Source organism: Palaemon carinicauda, chromosome 6, assembly GCF_036898095.1.
Source record: "Palaemon carinicauda isolate YSFRI2023 chromosome 6, ASM3689809v2, whole genome shotgun sequence".
Taxonomy (NCBI): Eukaryota; Metazoa; Arthropoda; class Malacostraca; order Decapoda; family Palaemonidae; genus Palaemon; species Palaemon carinicauda.
Genome location: NC_090730.1, coordinates 13,279,781 through 13,297,057, shown reverse-complemented (window position 1 = coordinate 13,297,057; position 17,277 = coordinate 13,279,781). Strand labels below are relative to the sequence as shown.

Below are 17,277 nucleotides of genomic sequence, written 5' to 3'. Positions count from 1 at the left end.
TTTATTCCGATACTAAATACAAAACCTCACTATTTATAGGGATTATACTTTAAGTGAAACTGGAAGGTAACCACAAGACTTTTAGCGTGGTGTAAACTACCGTACCGCTAGTTAGCGGGGTTGTAAGTGGGGTAGTCGGCCACCCCGCTCACACACACACCTGTGTTGTTTCATCATGTTTTACTTTGGCTCGGAGAGGGTGGACGTTCGTCTCTCTGGCAAAAAAGTACTGTACCTGAGATTCACATTAGGTGGAAAGATATACCAGTTTAAGGTACTGTGCTTTGGCCTGTCCACAGTACCTCAGGTATTCATATGGATCTACCCTGGTGTCCTCCTGGGGTCACAAGAACGTCATTCATCTTCTTTGTTACTTAGATGATTGGCTAGTTTTAGCAGACTTGAAAGACCCTTCTCCATTTAGGCTGTCTCTTTGCCTTTTACCAGGATCTGTGGATCATGGTAAATTACAAGAAGTCATCCCTGCAACCATCGCAAGAGATGGTATATTAGGAATGAGGATCATGAGTAAACTAGGCAAAGTCTTCCCGTCCGAAGAATGGGTAGCTCACATGCTTTTTTCTTAGGATGCCTCACTAGCAGTTCTTTGGCAAAGACCTCTGGGGCACCTAACATCCTTGGAGAAGGTGGTCCCAACGGTCACCTACGCATTTTCTTTCTAAAGTGGCTGCTGAAGACCTTTTGATCTCAGCACCTTGACCCTCCGAACACCTTGGTGCTGATAGGGTCATAGCATAAGAGAGACCTGAGTTGGTGGGTGTCAGACACCAATCTGCTTATGGGAGTACTGTAGACCTCTTTTCTCCCTTGGAATTGTTCCTCTTCACAGATGCATCAAAAGAAGGATGGGGGACTTGCCTGTTGCACCTTACGGCGTCCAGGCTTTGTTCTGAAGCTGAGCGACAGAGCCACATAAACCTTGAAATGAAGGTAAGCCCTTCTAGCCCTCAAAAAATTCTTCCATAAGCTCCTTTCAGGGCACTGTGGTGCTGATGAGCAACAACACCAAGGTAATGTCACACATAGACAAGCAAGGAGGTACTTTTTCACAGCATCTTTGTCATCTAGTTGTAGAAATCCTCAGAAGGACGGAAGACAACTCGGTAGCCTTATCAGCCCGTTTCATCCCGGGCAAAAAAAATGTGCTTGTGGATAATCTGAGCAGGAGGTCTCGGATAGTAAGCTCTGAATGGTCTTTAAAATGACAGATACCCAACAAAGTTTAGACGTTGTGGGGTTCGCCGACGATCTACCTGTCTGTGACGTCTCTGAACAGGAAACATCCGGTGTACTGCTCTCCAATGGATCCCCAGGCCGTCTGGCAGGATGCCTTCCAACATGATGGGACGGACTAGACGTCTATGTGTTCCCTCCCTTCTGCCTAGTAAGGAGGATTCTAAACAAGTTCAGGGCATCGCAAGACCTCTCAATGACCCTAGTAGGGCCTTTGTGGCAACAGTCAGATTGGTTCCTGGACCTTCTGCGTCTGCTCATAGAGGCACCGAGGGAATTCCCTCCACTTCCCAATCTCCTCAAACAACCACACATGAATATTTTCCATCAATTGATTCCATCGCTTCGTCTTCATATCTGAAGGTTATTTGGCAACCAGGCCAACCCCTTGCAAGGAGAGGCTTTTCGAGACCTGTTGCAAAGAGAATAGTAGGATACCTCAGGGAATGATCTGCTGCTGTATATCAGGCAAAGTGGTCCATCTTGTGGTTGGTGTTGTGAAAAGGAATCGATTCTCTGTGTCACTTCCAATGACAGCCGAGTTTTTGCTGTACTTCAGGGAGGAAAACTTTGCTTGGTCTCAGCGGTGAAAGGCTATCGATCAGCCATGATGGTTGCTTTTAGACTAAGCAGAGATAACATTTCCCCCTTGAAGGAATTGTCTCTCCTAATATGGAACTGCGAGTGCACCTGCCCTCAGTTGGAAGTCAGTACTCCTTGGAATGTAGTAGAAGTGCTATGTTCTCTGAAAGGAGTGCCTTATGAACCTCCATCAAGCGTCGGATTGTGGTTCGACTTTGAAGACGGTGTTCCTTCTAGCCCTGGCCTATGCAAAGAGATTTGGCAAGCTACATGGTCTGTCCTACAACATTGCCCATTCAAGGGGATGGGGGCCAAGTGACACTCAGTTCATTCCTGAGTTTGTGGCGAAAACTCAAAATCTGGTTGTAGCGAATCCTAGATTCGGGCCCTTCCAGATTGCGAGTCTCCATTCCGTAACAGATGACCCAGATAAGCTGCTACTCTGCCTTATGAGGGCACTGAGGAAATACCTAAAAAGGACTTTCAGAGCTAACTAGTGGAGGGTAATTACCCCTCGCAAGTCTCAACGGCTAGAACCAGCTATCACCGAAATACTGTATATTTCCACTGTAAAGAACTCCTGGTTTGTATAGTTAGGAAAACTGCAATTTATTTCCAAATTTTTAATTTCTCTTAACCATTGAAATCTAAGACCTTGAAGTTACATGTCCTGCTGCAAACACCTAGGCCAAAGATCAAAATACAGTAAAGGTTTCTTTACCTGTAAGGTGGGCAGGACTTACCCGCCACCTGGGAATCAACTATTTTTACCTTATTGAAAATACTTAATGGCTGTTTCAACTTTGCTGATGTCATACTTCTATTAAAAGTTTTAAGTTTGTATGGTTAGGAAAAAGAAAAATTAATTTAAAATTTGTGTCTCTTGTTCCATATCGTTCATATTCATTTTGTTTTTCAACAGTTGATGGAACGAAAATTGACCGAGAAGCTAAGATTCCACAAGAGACCTTAGATGGCCTAAAAGAATTGGGACTGTATGGAATGCAAATTCCAGAGGAATATGGTGGTTTGGGGTTAGGTGCCACTGAATATGCAAGACTTAATGAAATCATTGCTTTGGATGGAGGTATTGGAGTTACATTAGCTGCTCATCAAGCCATTGGCTTAAAGGTAAGTTGTTACATTACAAAATTTGTCACCATCGGATATACTTGCTCACTTACTCTATAATAAACTATATTTCCATGTTTACGGTATTGGCTTTACTGCTGATTACAGAAATTTTTTTTCAAATGTACACTCGGTTACTATTTTATCTTGTTTCTCTTCCTCTTGTTTTTTTTTTAAGTTTTTATAGTTTATATAGATGCTATATTTATTTTGATGTTACTACAGTGAGCCCTCGTTTATCGCGGTAGATAGGTTCCAGACCCGACCGCGATAGGTGAAAATCCGCGAAGTAGTGACACCATATTTATATATTTATTTAACATGTATATTCAGACTTTTAAAACCTTCCCTTGTACGTAGTACTGTTAACAAACTACCCTTTAATGTACAGAACACTTAATGCATGTACTACAGTACCCTAAACTAAAACAGGCACAAATATTAAAGGCGATTTTATATCATGCGTTTCCTAAACACGCCAAAAAGCACGATAAAAAATGGCTACCAATGTTTTGTTTACGTTTATCTCTGATCATAATGAAGAAACAAACGCATTTACACATCTGTGTATAGGTTAGTTTTTGCATCGATTATATTGATTATTCAGTATGTTGATTTTGTTATTACCAATGTTTTACTTAATTTTGCTTAGGACTTCCAAATGAAATGTTTTTCTTTATGACGCCGCCTGAAACGACGGCGTCATAAAGTACGCTCAGTAAACAAACGAAGGCATTTAATGCGCATGATGAAAGTGATAAATAATGATATTACAGTAAAAGCTTTTAGAAAATATGTTATTACAAATATTATTTACCGTATCTATATAAAATCATACATACGTAGCAAAGCAGGAAAACAATTTACGAGAGAGAGAGAGCGAGAGAGAGAGAGAGAGAGAGAGAGAGAGAGAGAGAGAGAGAGAGTTGTTTTACGTACGTAAATGTAAATTTAAAAAAAAAAATAGCCCCATTTCATATAAAATAGGTTATTACAAATATTTTACTTTATCATATTACAGTAGTCTGTATAATACTGTAAAGTTCAGTACAGTATGTTGTTGTTATAGTCGTGGCGATGAAATTCTCACGAAACAAAAACACCGAATTCGATTACAACAGCTGATTCATATTCTCTCTCTCTCTCTCTCTCTCTCTCTCTCTCTCTCTCTCTCTCTCTCTCTCTCTCTCTCTCTCTCTCTCTCTCTCTCTTCGTGTTATACAATACTTACATATAGATGAAGAAACTAAAATTAGTTTTCTTAGTGTCAATTAAATAAGAAACGAAAAAATTATGCCGAGTTTACATCTATTTCAATCGTTGCTAAAAATACGACATCCAATTTCATCAGCAAACCACTATTTTTTGGGAAACATCATTTTATTCTAGAAAATTGCTACTCTTTAAATAGTTAATTGCACATTAAGAAAGCGTGTACTTTTGTTTTTAAATTTCGGGTCTGTTTTAAAAATCGAGTATTGTTGACTTCTTTTTGTTTTACTTTTGGCTGTGATTAGATCAGCTGACGTCTAGCTGCCGCTCTTGAGAGTGTACGAATACACTAACAAAGTATCGTTTATACCATTTCTTAACTTATTCAAACCGTCTACAGTATACAGTTGATATTACATAAGCACCAATGTGTTATAACCTATAAAATTTTTTTGTTTATTACATTTAAAACAACACACACACACACACACGCTCTCTCTCTCTCTCTCTCTCTCTCTCTCTCTCTCTCTCTCTCTCTCTCTCTCTCTCTCTCTCTCTCTGTGGGCTACTTTTCACTACCTCCCATTCCTTACCTCTCTATCTCTCTAACAAATGATATCTTTGTTGCTCCTCAAAGTTTCATTTATATTGAAAATCAATCATGATTCAATTTTCCTTACTTTCTCCAATCTCGCACCATTGGTCACATCGCGGTATTTTCGAAATTTCCGGAAAATCCGCGATATATGTATATACATGCGTTATGAAAAAAATCCGCGACGTGGTGAATCCGCGATGGTCGAACCGCGAAGTAGCGAGGGATCACTGTATTCTTAAGATATTTTATTTTTCCTTTTTTCCTATCCTCACTGAGCTATTTTCCCAGTTGGAGCCCCTGGGCTTTTAGCATCCTGGTTTTCCAACTAGGGTTGTAGCTTAATAGGTAGTAGTAAAAATGATATGTTATGCTTAGTGTAATTTATCCCAGTTTGTGTTAATATATGTGAAAAGTTACAAAATTATGCAGCGTGCATCCAAAAACAAGCTCCTACTTACCATCACAATACTTTACAATGTATTTATTCTTTGTCATTACAGTATTTATTTACAAAACATATATCTGAGGGAGAAATTTAAGTTAGTAAATAAGTTTTGATTCACATTACTTGGTAATTATTTGCAAACAAGGATGGTATTCAGACAAAAATACTTCCAACCAATCAGCTATTAGGAAACTTTTCCTGAGCTAAAAGGGCACCCCTTCGAGTCGGTGCAAATCTGCCTCACTAAAAAAAATTGATCATAGTGCATCTCCAGCTTCTGAAGGCATGGGAGTCAGGAGCACCTCGGTCATTATTATTAATAATAATAATTATTATTATTATCATTATTATTATCATTATTATTATTATTATTATTATTATTATTTTTATTATTATTATTATTATTATTATTAGTTAAGCTAGAAATATTTAGCAAAAGGTAAGGAGGTGTATGTTGCGTTTATGGATCTGGAGAAAGCGTATGATAGAGTTGATAGGGAAACAATGTGGAATGTGATGAGGTTATATGGAGTTGGTGGAAGGTTGTTGCAAGCAGTGAAAAGTTTCTACAAAGGTAGTAAAGCATGTGTTAGGATAGGAAATGAAGTGAGTGATTGGTTTCCGGTGAGAGTGGGGCTGAGACAGGGATGTGTGATGTCACCGTGGTTGTTTAACTTGTATGTTGATGGAGTGGTGAGAGAGGTGAATGCTCAAGTGCTTGGACGAGGATTAAAACTGGTAGACGAGAATGACCATGAATGGGAGGTAAATCAATTTTTGTTTGCGGATGATACTGTACTGGTAGCAGACACAGAAGAGAAGCTTGGACGATTAGTGACAGAATTTGGAAGAGTGTGTGAGAGAAGGAAGTTGAGAGTTAATGTGGGTAAGAGTAAGGTTATGAGATGTACGAGAAGGGAAGGTGGTGCAAGGTTGAATGTCAAGTTGAATGGAGAGTTACTTGAGGAGGTTGATCAGTTTAAGTACTTGGGGTCTGTTGTTGCAGCAAATGGTGGAGTGGAAGCAGATGTACGTCAGAGAGTGAATAAAGGTTGCAAAGTGTTGGGGGCAGTTAAGGAAGTAGTAAAAAATAGAGGGTTGGGCATGAATGTAAAGAGAGTTCTGTATGAGAAAGTGATTGTACCAACTGTGATGTATGGATCGGAGTTGTGGGGAATGAAAGTGATGGAGAGACAGAAATTGAATGTTGTTTTGGGTGGATGGATGGAGTGAAGGAAGCTCTGGGTGATAGGAGGATAGATGTGAGCGAGGCAAGAGAGCGTGCTAGAAATAGGAATGAATGGCGAGCGATTGTGACGCAGTTCCGGTAGGCCAAGCTGCTGCCTCCGATGCCTTAGATGACCGCGGAGGTAGCAGCAGTAGGGGATTCAGCATTATGAAGCTTCATCTGTGGTGGATAATGTGGGAGGGTAGGCTGTGACACCCTAGCAGTACCAACTGAACTCGGTTGAGTCCCTTGTTAGGCTGGGAGGAACGTAGAGAGTAAAGGTCCCCTTTTTGTTTTTGTTTCTTTGTTGATGTCGGCTATCCCCCAAAATTGGGGGAAGTGCCTTGGTATATGTATGTATGTATGTAAGCTACAACCCTAGTTGGTAAAGCAAGATACTATAAGCCCAAGGCCCCAACAGGGAAAAACAGCCCAGTGAGGAAAGGAAATAAATAAACAATATAAGAAGTAATGAACAATTAAAGTAAAATATTTTAAAAACTCTAACAACATAAAACATTATGAGGAAACTGACCGTCAGATTGTCGTCCCTATCTCTACAGAGTTTTGCTTCAATTCCATTCTCGGTCCGGTACGAGAATACATTAGAAGGACGTTTCTGAGGTGCTGGGCCCTTTTACTAAACACCAGTTGCTCATAGAAGATAAAGCCACCTGTGAAGACTGATAGTTCAAAGTCTTACGAGACTTTGTCTAACCTCACGTCATGTACACCTGAAAGGAGCGGTGCTATATCATCCTCCAACCCAACACTGAGAAGTGGGTTGGTATGAGGTACAGGTGTTCACTCTCCTTTCACCAGTACTCAATCTTGTATGGGAACGAGTACACACACCAAGGGTCAGGAAAAAGGCCGCCGCGTTCCACCTATTACAGAAAGTCGTCTTCACCCAGAAGGATGAACGCACTTTGACCGCCTCTCTCAGGAGTGAGGCAGAGTCCAGTTGATTTGAGAATCATGAGACATCTGTCTTTTCCTCTACAGTATATAGTTTCATAGCCTCCCTTTTTTTTTTTTTTAAAGGCAGCTCACGAATGGCAGAGGCAAGGGACAATGACATTGCCCTATCAAGCAGGACAATGTCCTAGAGACTGACTGTATATATATATATATATATATATATATATATATGTATATATATATATATATATATATATATATATATATATATATATATATCTATATATATATATCTATATATATATATATATATATATATATATATATATATATATATATATATATACATATATATATATATATATATATATATATATATATATATATATATATATATATATATATATATATATATATATATATATGTATGTTTATATATGTTTATATCTATATATATATATATCTATATCTATCTATCTATATATATATATATATATATATATATATATATATATATATATATATATATATATATAATATATATATATATATATATATATATATATATATATATATATATATATATATATATATATATCTATATCTATCTGTGTATATCTATTATCTATGTATATATATATATATATATATATATATATATATATATATATATATATATATATATATATATATATATATATATATCTATCTGTGTATATCTATTATCTATGTATATATATATACAGTATATATATATATATATATATATATATATATATATATATATATATATATATATATATATATATATCAGTGCCTAAGCCCCATCTCCACCCAAGTCAGGACCAAGGAAGTCCAGGCAATGGCTGCTGATGAGTCAGCAGATAGACCTGTAGGCTCCCCAAACCCCCCATCCTTAGCTCACAAGGATGGTGAGGTTGCAGCGACCTAAGGAACTAAAGAGTTTGAGCGAGACTCAAACCCTGGTATGGCGATTACCAGTCAAGGACGTTACTAACAGGCCACCACAACCCAAGGTGCTTATGCTTGAGGTACAAGAGCTGACTCTCCTGTTGTCAGTGCTAGTTCTCGAACATGACAAAGGATTAACACTGCTAGCCATGACGTTAGCAGTCACTCTAGTCCCTCTCCTATGCCGGGACATTCCCGGGATGCTTCAGTAACGCCAAGACTTTAAGAACTTTGGAGAAACGCCTGTACGGTACGTACCAAGAGCGTTTCCACTTAGGAAATCAATCGTGGTACTTTCTCACCTCGTGCATGAGACAAGGTGTTGTATCATGAATTTTTCCTTCTCAGAGAATACATTTCGGTACATGGTATAGGGGTATACACACTTGTCATCACTGCATGGTCTTGTGCGAAACCAAACATGCCTGCCCCCCATGCAAGAGGATAAGTGTTGCCTCCCTTCCATTCCCTCTTCAGAGGGTTCCAGAGACAACCCATTAGGAGTTGGGTGGAGCATATGATTGGAAAGCAATGCAAACGTTTCGATGTTGACAGCCTGTCCACTCCCAACTAACTGATCTCATGACAAGATCATCATAGGCACGATCGTAGTGCACATGATTTCCACGATTCAGGCCTTCCATATAGTGATTAATCACCATGGGCACGATCACTGTGCAAATTATCACTATGATTCAAGCCTTCCATATTGCCCCTTGTGTGAGACAGTGTAATACCCTGTACTGAGAAAGTTCCACTCTGGGAAGGTATCCCATTACATTTTTGCCTCGTTTGCTAGACGAGTTGGTATGTACGGAAAATTTTCTCATCCCCAAGTATATGTGTCGATGCAGGTGCTAAGTACCTGCTTCCTGTGCTATGTTTCTTATGAAAATGAGCAGGCTTTCAAATATCGGGCTTCACCATCACTACCTTTCCTGGGCATCTCTCTTTCAAGTGAGAAACTGAAGCGCTCTGTGTCGAGAGTTGTCCCTTTGGAAATAAGTATTCCTATGTGCTGATGTTGTACCTGTGTTTGGTCTTGTTCCAAATGCAACTTCCTCCACAGAAGAATTAATTTTCTTCAGATGTTCGATCAACATAGTGGAGTGTCACTGATGGTCTCTTTCCATGTACCTACCAGTAGGGTACATAGCAAGGTTGTACCCACCTCTGACCAGTACATATGAAGTTCACATCCAGCTGTTACCAGCTCTAGGTTTCGTACGAGACAGAGTTCTAGGACCCTCGATCGGGATAAAGGGCACTGCCCTCTCCCGTCCTTCCGAAAGTTCCTTAGACCAAGATAAGGATCAATCGTAATGCTCTAATGATTATAAAGACACCACATCGCATATGATGCGTTATCATCGACAAGACACCTCACTGCTAACAGGCCTTCACACAACATTCCCACCTGCCGCTCAGTTTTACCCTCTTACGTTTGCCCTTCAGCAACTAAAGTAACTAGTGCTTCTCCCACTAGGATTTTCCTGAGCCTACAAGCCTTCACTTCTAACGCCAGTTACAGTACTCCTAAGAGAAGAAAAAACCACCTATGATTTAGACAGATCATTCATAGTGTTATTAGAATTTGTCGGACCTTGCCCCATGAACAAATTAAGGGCCTGAAGCTGTATATCACTATCCTACCTAACACAGAGAGGTGGATAGGTATGAGGTACAGTGCTCACACTCCTGCCTCCAATACTTGGTCTAGTATAGGAATGAGTAAGCTCACCATTGGTCAGGATGAAGAATGCTGCCCTTGCCCTTCACCATTTTCAGAGACCTTGAGATACATTGTCACCCATGAGGATGAACGCTGTGTGATCTCTATCAAGTGAGAGGAGGAGCCTAAGTTTAATGAGATGGTGACCCATTCCTTTACATACTGTAGTTTCATAGGAGAAGCATTAATGTATCAAAACTCAACTCTACCTGAAAAGATATTTCAGTATAAGTTAAAGGAGCTCACTTCTCTGCTGCTAATGTTAGGTTTCTTGCGAGACCAAGCACAAGCACTGCCGGTCGGAACATTGGCAGCCTGCCTTATCCCTCTCCTGCACTGGGGTAATCCCATGCCGCTTAAGTAACCCCAAGCAAAGAATTTTGAGAGAACTTAATTATTATAGCTTTTCAGTCTCATAAAATTACAACTCTTGATGGGCCTTGATACTTATGAAGGTATAGACCCAAATGTTATTTTCCCTGTTGTTTTTTCTATAAAGACTGCTGATTTCTTAGCTCTTAAGTGGTCTGTTATTTTCTGCAAGAAGAGGTTCTTTTAGTAGTTGTTGGATAAGTGGTAATGTTACTCCATTAGGTAAATGAGTTTATGGTAGCTCTAGCCCTGCTAATTACTGCCTAATTTCCATAACTCCCGTGTTATCTAAAGTTTTTGACTTCTATGGGTAAAACATCTAAATAGGTATGCTGAAGGTAATTATCTGCTCTCCATTTTGCAATTTGTCTTTTGCAAAGCCCTTGGAGCATGTGATGCCCTTCTTACAATCTCCAGTGCTGTACAGAAATCCATTGATTCTGGTCTGGAAGTTTATATGATTGGCTTTTATTTTTTGTGCTGACTTTGACCGTGTCAATCAGGATGCTCTTGTTTTCAAACTCAAACAGTTGGTAGTATGTAGGTCTTTTCTTAGCATCATTATTGAATTTTTAAGTAATAGATTACAAAGAGATGTTGTTGTTGGACATCATAGTGAGCATAGGATTGTGATGTCTGGTGTTCCTCAGCGTATTGTTCTTGGCTCATTACTTCTCATATATACACATGATACAGTATGTGGTTTGCCCTTGAAAACAAGCTTGTTATATATGCAGATGATGCTACTCTCTTTGTCTCATTTCCGTCTATCCAATATCCTCCCCTCACCTCCCAAGTGTTAGCTAGGGTGTTCACTCTTGTGTCAGTTTGTGCTTGTACCAATAGAATCTCTCACCTTCGATACTTGGTTTTCTGGCTGATCCATTCTTCCTCTTGGAGGCAGCTGCTTCAGCAGTGAGACAGGCTTTTTGCTTTTTGCCCGATCTGGGAGAAGTTGTCTGTCAGCTGAGCAGAGGTTTCTGGGAATGCTGATAGATACGGTAGCAGAAAAACCCCTCCCATCAGATGTCTGATCGGCAGACTCGGAAAGGTAATGCAATCTTTTCTCCCCTAGCAAAGCTATTGGTAATAGCTGCTCAGACATCTTTCATCATTAGAGTAGTTTGTTTCTGATGGCAGTCTTCATATGAGATCTCACCATCGGCGTTGTAAGAGACACTGGTCAAGCGCCAACAATCCTCCTTAATTTCTGGTTCTGGTGGAACAAGGGTCTCAAGTTGATCTAATTCGATAGCTAAATGACGAGAACCTTGTCAAGGACACTTCCCAAGAGTCTACTCTTACAAAATTTCTGCTCTTCGTGCATGTGTCGAAGGAGGGAAAGGAGGCACAGCACAGGAATCAGACCACCTCTAAGTGTTTTTCCAACAAAATACCTGCACATTAACTAAGTGGAAATGAAGGCAGTACTTCTGGCACTGCATAGTCTAACAATGTTTGATAAGCCACTCAGTAATGTTAATGAGCAACAACAGTATCCTAATGGCATACGTCAGCCAGCAAGGAGCCACTGTTCGTCAATGCACTGAATGAGGGGGCGGATGGACACAAATATGGACAACCCCATTACTTAATTTGACCACACCTCTTTGACCTCATTACCTTTTATGATAGAGGTTCTTCAGTGACAGTTTGTTGCCAGTTAGAAACCTAACATATCACCTGAGAATCTTTTCTCAGGTGATGGTAGATGGATGGGAGTCAATACTTTTGCACCTCTTTATGTTTAAGTGTATGGACATCATAGAATTTTATATCAGCCAGCTTGTTTATAGGGACTTTCTCCCTCCTCCCTCCATAGGATAAGTCTCCTATTAAAGGACAAGGATTTATGTATGTGTTAGAACAAATCATAAATTTCGAAATTTTTTTTTTTTCATAACTATATACCTGAGTTATTTAAATCATACTTCCTGTCTCAACCACCCCACAAATCCTAGGTGAAGGTTAAAGTGGCTGCTCAGTGTTCTGACGAGGTGACAGTCCTTCCCCACCACCTATCAATAACTACCTACACCTCGTTAAGTTTCTACAGCAGAGTTCTTGCTACGCTGAAAACATATTCCTATTATAGGACTCTGGTTTTTATATTTAGGAAAAATACAAATTACTTAAAAAATATGTGATTTTACAGATGAAAGTCCTCATTATTAATATATTTAAGTTTACTGTCAATGAATATTATTAAGGAATATTTTATAAGGTGTCATGACTAGATTTACTAAGATTATTGACTTTGTGTTTTCAGGGAATCCTCTTGTATGGTACAGATGAACAGAAAGAGAAATATTTACCGAGATTGGCTAGCGGTGAATGGACAGCTGCTTTCTGTCTTACTGAGCCCTCGAGTGGCTCTGATGCAGGATCCATCCAGACTCGTGCAACATTGTCAGAGGATGGGAAGACTTTCTATTTGAATGGTGGAAAAATATGGATTTCAAATGGTGGCACGGCACAAATGATGACTGTCTTTGCTAGAACTGAGGTATGGTAATAACTGGTTTGCTAAACAAAATTACATATGCTTATTCATTTGCAAATAACATTTTATTGATGAAAAAAATTCTTTAATCAATTATGGTATATCTTAATGTTGAGTATTCAGTGATGGTTATACTGTATGTTGAATACTGTATGGCATACTTTTTCAAAGTGAGAAATTTGCTTATAAATGAAAGATCTAGGGCAGTGACACCTGTATATCAGTATGGGGATAATGCATAGTGTGTTCAATGCTATACTATACACTGATGGGTTATGGCTATGTTTTTTCGGCCCAAGTTGCATTTGATTCTGAATGATCCCTTCCATTTGGATTCTCCCACCCATTCTTTATCTTTCACTGAAGAACAAGTCTTATGACAATAGAAATGTGAATCAGTTGTTCTATTAATACTTGTTATATTTGTTGGTGGTGCTGAACAGCTTTTTATATGTATTAATTTATTTCAGGTGAAAGAATATGATGGTAAAGTGAGAGACAAGATCACTGCTTTCATTGTTGAACGGGCCTTTGGTGGAGTAACGAATGGCCCACCTGAAGATAAGATGGGTATTAGGGGATCAAACACTTGTGAGGTATGTTTTAGTACTTCTGTAATTATGCTATTTTTGATATCTGCTATTTATCTTATAAAATTTTAATGGTTATTGGGTTCTTTATACAAGGAAGAGGTTCCCAGCATCAGACACAGAATTCAGTAAACTTGTCGCTTTCAGGCTTTGTAATGTCCTTTTAGTTATTCTCATATGCTATAAGGAAAGTGTTTGCTGCATTTTGTTAATCTGTTGTGGTTTGGGTTAATTGTGCTTTTATAAGCACAGGTTGGCGATATATTTCTCTCTGGAATATGCAAACTGTTCTTAACATTTTAAGGAATTTATCGCATGACGATTAAAATCTACGTTCGTTAATATTTTCTGTATAAGCTAAGTTTGTTATTAATAGAACATGATTAGGTCAAGTTGCTATTTAATGTGGTAGTTTCCCCTTAGGGCAGTAAGTGCTGTCGTCAGTGCACCTCAAGCAATGTATTGTAAGCAGTACTCAAAGATCATTGCAGCACCCTTTCAGGACTCACTTTTTACCCTTCAACTCTTATCTTTATTCTCATTTTCTCTGCTGTCCAGTCTCATAACCCTTACTTCTTGTTCATACTGGAAATTTGGGGTTTATCCCTAGTTGTACTACAGTATGAATGATCTCCCAGGGTCCAATGCCTGCCTTTATGGCCCGGATATATAAATCCAATCTAATGTGTTTACTTTCTTTGTATAATCTCAAGATATTACATTATATTTATTTGTTCTGTGAACAAAATTTTAATGAAATTAAATCGATAACAGTTCACTAAAAATACAGTATGTATAAGAAATTAATGGGTGTTGGATGCAGTTTTTTAAGCTACTTGCTTAGAATATAAGATTATTTACATGAGGGAGAAATTATTTTGTAATCAGGTTGATGAATTCTAGTTGAGAGAGAATGTAAAATGCCGGCATCCCAAAAAAATCTTAACTATAACTTTTTTTAGGCTTTTGAAATGCATCATTTGATTAAAGGGCAACTTTTCAAGATTGTGGTTTAATGAAAAAAGATAATTCTTGGTCTACACAGCAGGTATATAAATTTGAAAAATACTGTAAGCCTTTGCTTTGTTGTATAATGACGGCAAAATTTTTTTAGGAAGGAGAATTATTTGTGATATTTGAACCTAAAGGAAACTTTTATTTTTAGGTGTACTTCGACAACACTCCAGTTCCCGTAGAAAATGTAATTGGGGAAGTTGGTGGAGGTTTTAAGGTTGCCATGAATATCCTTAATTCGGGACGTTTCTCCATGGGTAGTTCCGGTGCAGGTAAGTCTTAGTTTCTTGTTTTTGGCCCTCCCCCATTTTAATTCTAGAAATTATATTTTGTTCCAACAACTAATACAGACCCTTTCCCTCTTCACTATTGATGTATATTTCAGCAAATGCTGAAACTAGCCATGAAACTTTTAGTGAGGTATAACTGCCCGTCGCTAGTTGGGGGGGTGGTATACCAGCCACCCTGCTCACACGCACACTGGTGATATGATGTCACTTTTTACTTTGGCTCAGTTGGGAGCAGGCGTGCTAATATTCTACCGTTAACCCATATTCTTTCAAATCCAAAAACTGGCTTTAACACTGTTTCTTTTTCTTTTCAGGAGTGCTTGCATTTCGGGAGGTTTTGCTATGATACAGATTTCTCCCAGCTTGAAAGGTCGCCATTGCGTGACCTCCATGTCGGCTGCGGAAACTGATTCTCATGCCCATTGTCCTACATCCAGAGGTCATCTGTGCTTGTAGGAGTCTCCTTGTGGTGAATGTCAAGAGGGGCCATCCTTCTAGTGGATGCCATTTGGTAGGAGACAGAAGAAGAAGTCCTAAAGGGATTCTTCTTCTGGGTCTTCCTCGAAGGCGGAGAAGTCCCGACTTTTTATTCCGGTATCTTGTTCCCTCCCCTTTGACTCTGCTCGGTTGGTCTCCTCTGGAGGATGATCGTGTAAGAGTGGTGGCCAATTGACCCCCAGACAACTCTCAAGTTCAGAGGACACCGTTGCTTCCCCTAGTGAAGTGGCGCCACCCTTGCACTTAGGTGAATGACTTATGGAAATTCTACACAGTGAAAGTGCACACTTGCTTCTGCAGGGGTTGACTATGGTCTTCCTCCTTGAGACTGCGGTAGTTGATTCACTAGAGCTTCTTGTGCCCTCAGCTCTGTTTCAGCTCTTCCACCCTTTGTTTGGATTGCTTCGGCGTACAGACAAGAGCAGTTGCTGACTAGTACACTAAGATTCATCCTGAACAAAAGAATATACCAGTTCAAAGTGCTATGCTTTGGCCTGTCCACAGCCCCTTGGTGTTCCTCTATTACAATACCTAGATGGTTGGCTGATTCTAGCAATCTATATAGAGACCCTTCTCTTACATCGAGACAGGCTTCTCGAGTTTTGCTCCGATCTGGGGATCTTTGTACACCACAAGAAGCCCTCTCTGGAACAATCTCAGAAACTAGTACTGTATATTATTATTATTATTATTATTTGCTAAGCTACAATCCTAGTTAGAAAAGCAGGATGCTACAAGCCCAGGGGCTCCAACAGGGAAAACAGCTTAGTGAGGAAAGGAAACAAAGAAAAATAAAATATTTTAAGAGCAACAACATTAAAACAAACATCTATATAAACTATAAAAACTTTACCAAACAAGAGAAAGAAAAACAAAACAGAACAGCGTGCCTGAGTGTACCCTTAAGCAGGAGAACTCTAGCCCAAGACAGTGGAAGACCATGGTATAGAGGCTATGGCACTACCCAAGAATAGAGAACAATGGTTTGATTTTGGAGTTTCCTTCTCCTAGAAGATCTGCTTATTATAGCTAAAGAGTCTCTTCTACCCTTACAATTACAGTGCAGTAAGAAGAATTGTTTGGTAATCTCAGTGTTGTCAGGTATATGAGGCAGAGGAAAATATGTAAAGAATAGGATACAAATAAACACCCAGCTAGGTAAAGTCTTTCCATTCAAAAGCAGAATAGAGACAAAGCGGGCAGCTCACCCCTTTCTGATGCAAGAATGGCTACCATGACATTGGTGGCCTTGCCTGTAGGGGCACTTGACCTCCCTGGAGCGTCTTGTTCCCAATGGCCATCTTCGCATTCTACTCCCTTAACTGCCCCCAACACTTTGCAACCTTCATTCACTCTCTGACGTACATCTGCTTCCACTCCACCATTTGCTGCAACAACAGACCCCAAGTACTTAAACTGATCCACCTCCTCAAGTAACTCTCCATTCAACATGACATTCAACCTTGCACCACCTTCCCTTCTCGTACATCTCATAACCTTACTCTTACCCACATTAACTCTCAACTTCCTTCTCTCACACACCCTTCCAAATTCTGTCACTAGTCGGTCAAGCTTCTCTTCTGTGTCTGCTACCAGTACAGTATCATCCGCAAACAACAACTGGTTTACCTCCCATTCATGATCATTCTCGCCTACCAGTTTTAATCCTCGTCCAAGCACTTGAGCATTCACCTCTCTCACCACTCCATCAACATACAAGTTAAACAACCACGGCGACATCACACATCCCTGTCTCAGCCCCACTCTCACCGGAAACCAATCGCTCACTTCATTTCCTATTCTAACACACGCTTTACTACCTTTGTAGAAACTTTTCACTGCTTGCAACAACCTTCCACCAACTCCATATAACCTCATCACATTCCACATTGCTTCCCTATCAACTCTATCATATGCTTTCTCCAGATCCATAAA

The 17,277-nt window shown here is 39.4% G+C and overlaps 1 protein-coding gene across 1 annotated transcript in view; it reads left to right on the top strand.

The window, feature by feature from the left end:
* Positions 1-17,277, top strand: part of LOC137642430 (complex I assembly factor ACAD9, mitochondrial-like) — a 91,588-nt gene that overhangs the window by 39,612 nt on the left and 34,699 nt on the right. The window contains exons 4-7 of the mRNA XM_068374978.1: positions 2,759-2,967; positions 12,717-12,953; positions 13,421-13,546; positions 14,706-14,826. Of these exons, the coding sequence (XP_068231079.1) occupies positions 2,759-2,967; positions 12,717-12,953; positions 13,421-13,546; positions 14,706-14,826 (693 nt within the window). The remainder of the gene's footprint in view (positions 1-2,758; positions 2,968-12,716; positions 12,954-13,420; positions 13,547-14,705; positions 14,827-17,277) is intronic.